The sequence below is a fragment of the Pteropus vampyrus genome, unplaced genomic scaffold (genome assembly GCF_000151845.1).
Source record: "Pteropus vampyrus isolate Shadow unplaced genomic scaffold, Pvam_2.0 Scaffold357, whole genome shotgun sequence".
NCBI classification, from domain to species: Eukaryota; Metazoa; Chordata; class Mammalia; order Chiroptera; family Pteropodidae; genus Pteropus; species Pteropus vampyrus.
In genome coordinates, this window is record NW_011889138.1 from 5,741 (window position 1) to 9,628 (window position 3,888).

At 41.7% G+C, this 3,888-nt stretch overlaps 1 protein-coding gene across 2 annotated transcripts in view; it reads left to right on the plus strand.

The window, feature by feature from the left end:
• The window catches only part of LOC105304927 (zinc finger protein 416), an 8,137-nt gene extending 4,249 nt beyond the window's left edge, over window positions 1-3,888 (plus strand). Inside the window, exons 3-4 of one of the 2 annotated variants that reach the window (XM_023522743.1) lie at window positions 1,214-1,284; window positions 2,632-3,888. In XM_023522743.1, coding sequence (XP_023378511.1) covers window positions 1,214-1,284; window positions 2,632-2,799 — 239 coding nt within the window. In that variant the 3' untranslated portion in view covers window positions 2,800-3,888. Of the gene's footprint in view, window positions 1-1,213 lie in introns of both variants that reach the window. The other variant, XM_011379299.2, reaches the window with a different exon arrangement.

The following is a 3,888-nucleotide window of genomic DNA, read 5'->3' on the forward strand; positions in this document are numbered from 1 at the left end:
AAAAGGTAACCCTGGTACACTTTTGGTAGAAATTAAATTGGTACAGCCACTATGGAAAAAAATATAGGGTTTCCTCAAAAAATTAAAAATAGAACTACCATATGATCCAGCAATTCCACTTCTGAGTATTTACCCAAAGGAATTTAAATCAGGCTCTCCAAGACATATTAGAACTCTCATGATCACTGCAGCATTAACATAATATCCAAGATATGAAAAACCTTCATGTCCATAGAGGGAAGAATGGATGAAGGAAATATGAGCTATACACACAATGGAATATTATTCAGCCATGAGAAAGGAGGAAATCCTGCCATTTGTGGCAACATGGATAGACCTTAGGGCACTGTGCTGAGTGAAATGAGCAGACATAGAAAGACAAGTACTGTATGATCTCACTTACATGTGGAATTTGAAACAGTCAAACTTAGAGCAGCAAAGAGTAGAATGATGTTTGCTGAGGCTGGGAGAAGGGGGAAATGGACAAGTAATGGTTGAAGGTACAGAGTTTCAGTGAACAAGATAAATAAGTTCTGGACAGCTCCTACATAGCAGTGTCTACAGCTAATGACACTGTAATGTATGCTCAAAATTTGCTAAGAGGGTACACCTTATCTTAAGTATTCCTACCATGCACACACGCACACAAAATAACAATATAGATAATTTTAATATAGATAATTTATACAAAATAAAAATAAAAAAGAACTGCTTTTGCTGGATCTCATAACTTTTGCCATATTGTATTTCTGTTTTCATTTGCCTCAAGGTTTTTTTAAATTTCTCTTTTGATTTCATCTTTGATTCATTGGTTGTTTAAGAGCATGTTATTTAATTTCCACATATCTGTGAATTTTCCATTTCTCTCTTCTGTTTTTCATTGCTATTAGTATCACATTTTGGTCAGAAAAGACACCTGACATGATTTCAGTTTTCTTAAGTTTGTTAAGACTTGTTTAGTAGCCTAGTATATGATCTATACCGGAGAATTTCACTCTTAAGTAGAGTGTGTATTCTGCTGCTGTTTGACAGAATGTTCTGTATTTGTCTGTTAGGTCTATTTAGTCTATAATTTTGTTCAAGTGCACTGTCTCCCCAGCCATCAAGGTTTTTTAAGTTATCAAAACGTCATATTATATAGAAAGTTTAAAAGACATGATTAATATTCTGCCACCATATTCAGAATGATTCATCAACACTTTTCTTCTGTCAGTTTGTTGGCGTGCAACGGAGAATGAAGAGACACCTTCTGAGCAGAGTGTTTCTATAGAAGCTTTGTCACAGGTGAGGACTCCAAAGGCAGGTCCATCTACCCAGAAGACTCACCCCTATGAGAAGTGTGTCCCAATCCTGAAAGACATTTTGCACCTGGTGGATCTAACTGAGAAGACACCGTACTTGCTTGGGGCATGTGTAAACCTACACCAGTTTCAGAGGCATTTCAGTGCAGAGAAAAGGGACATAGATAGAGCATCGTTTGTAAAAAGCTGTATATTCCATGTTTCACGGAATCCTTTCACCTGTAGGAAAGTTGGACAGGAGTTCCCAGTCACACTGGGCCTTCTTCAGCACCAGATCATTCCCAGTGGTGAGAAGCCAAACAAAATCTCCAAGTGGGGGGAGGCCTTTCACATTGGAAAATGTAATTACATGTTGCGCGAATGTGGGAAAGCTTCCAGCCACAAACACAATCTTGTTTTCCACCCAAGAGTATCCACTAGAAAAAGGGTTTATGAATCTAGCAAATATGGAAAAGGCTTCCACTCTAAGTACTCACTGGTTCAGCTCCAGAGAGTTCACACAGGAGAAAGGCCTTATGAGTGCAGCGAATGTGGGAAATCTTTTAGGCAAAGAGCCACCCTCGTTATACACCAGAGAGTTCACACTGGAGAAAGGCCTTATAAGTGTGGTGAATGTGGGAAATCCTTTAGTCAATGCTCCAACCTTATTGAACACTGCAGAATTCATAGTGGAGAAAGACCTTATGAGTGTGAGGCGTGTGGGAAGGCCTTTGGGTGCAAATCCAATCTTGTTCGGCACCAAAGAACTCACACTGGAGAAAAGCCTTATGAGTGCAATGAATGTGGGAAATTCTTTAGACAAAGCTTCACCCTTGTTCAACATCGGAGAATTCACACTGCGGCAAAGCCTTATGAGTGTGTCCAGTGTGGGAAATCCTTTAACCAAAGAGCCACTCTCATTAGACACCAGAGAGTTCACACCAGTGAAAGGCTTTATGAGTGCAGGGAATGTGGAAAAGCCTTTGGATCCAAATCCAAACTTGATCGGCACAACAGAAGTCACACTGGAGAAAGGCCTTATGAGTGCCTTGAATGTGGGAAATCTTTCAGACAAAGCTACAGCCTTGTTGAACACCAGCGAATTCACAGTAGAGCAAGGCCTTTTGAGTGTGACCAGTGTGGGAAGTCCTTTAGCAGAAGAGCCATCTTCACGAAACACCAGAGAATTCACACTGGAGAAAGGCCATATAAGTGTAGTGAATGTGGGAAGTCCTTTAGTCGAAGCACCAGCCTTATTCAGCACTGCAGTATTCACACTGGAGCAAGGCCTTATGAGTGTGGCCAGTGTGGGAAGTCCTTTAGGCAAAAGTCTGTTCTCATTCAACATCAGGTGGTTCATACTGGAGAAAGGCCTTATGAATGCAGCAGATGTGACAAATCTTTTAGCCAACGCTCCAGCCTCAATCTCCACCGAAAATTTCACACGATGGAGAGGCCCCAGCCCCATGGACAAAGGAAATACAGGAAACCCTTCACTTCAACATCTAACATTGTTTAGCACCAGAAGTTCCACAACTGAGAAGGGCCTTGGACCTGAAGAATATGTGCTGTTTCCTTGTTCACTATAATGACACAAAATAGACATCTTTTATGAGGGAGCCATCTGCCTGAAGTTAAACCTCATACTTCCAAATATCCAGAAAGGTGAAATTCCTCATAAGTTCCAGGCATGTGTGAGGCTTACTGGAGCTGCATTGCACATTCTGAATTCCCCAAGACCTTTGCCAGAGTTACACCACTGCCAGTTTGTCTGGTTGAAGCCGTCTCACCTCTATGACTTTGCACTGCATTTCATTGGTCACCCTGATTTACCTAAGGCAAGGTAGATATCTGTGCTCACTTCTATTCCCTGGAGGAAATCTTGAGCAATATGTGCCCTTACAGCAATTTCCTTTTTCTGATTGAGTGTGAATCTGACCCAGTTTGGATTAAGAGTGGTTCTGCTGGAGGCTTGCAGGGAAGGTTACTTATTCACAGAAACTGTTGGTCTCTCATGACACTTGTAGTTGATTTTTCCACCTTCCACATCACCAACCAATAACTGTCTGCCTCCCATTGCTCTGTTTTGTGCAATAATAAAGGTCTTATTATTGAATCTACCTTTAATCTTGGTGGTTCTATTTACTGGAATTGGGCGTGGTTTGTATGAAGTAATGGACTGCTTTTGTGGGCCCTCTACACATGCACCTCAGCAGGGACCAGTATAATGACAGAGTAGTTCTCATTCCAATTTTGGCCTAATTTGCATGGCTGCCCAGGACCCAGGAACCAATGCAATGCTTTCTGGTCCTCCAGATAGTCCTCCACATTTTTTGAGACGATAGGTCACCCCAAGGAGGGGTCACTTGTTTGGGCACGCTCCAGTGCCTTTGGGAACAGCATAAATTTGTTCTTGTTTTCAGAGAGTGTCATATAACGTCCCACACTGTTGAGAGGAAGCTTCTCACCAGGTCCTACAAAGAAGCCAAGTGTCCTGATGTTCATAATTCTGTAGACTGGTGTCACTCCTCAGACTCTGGAGGGCCAGATTTCAATCATAATTAGTAGTACTGAAATCCTGGGTGTGATTAATAGGCAGTGGAGGAGC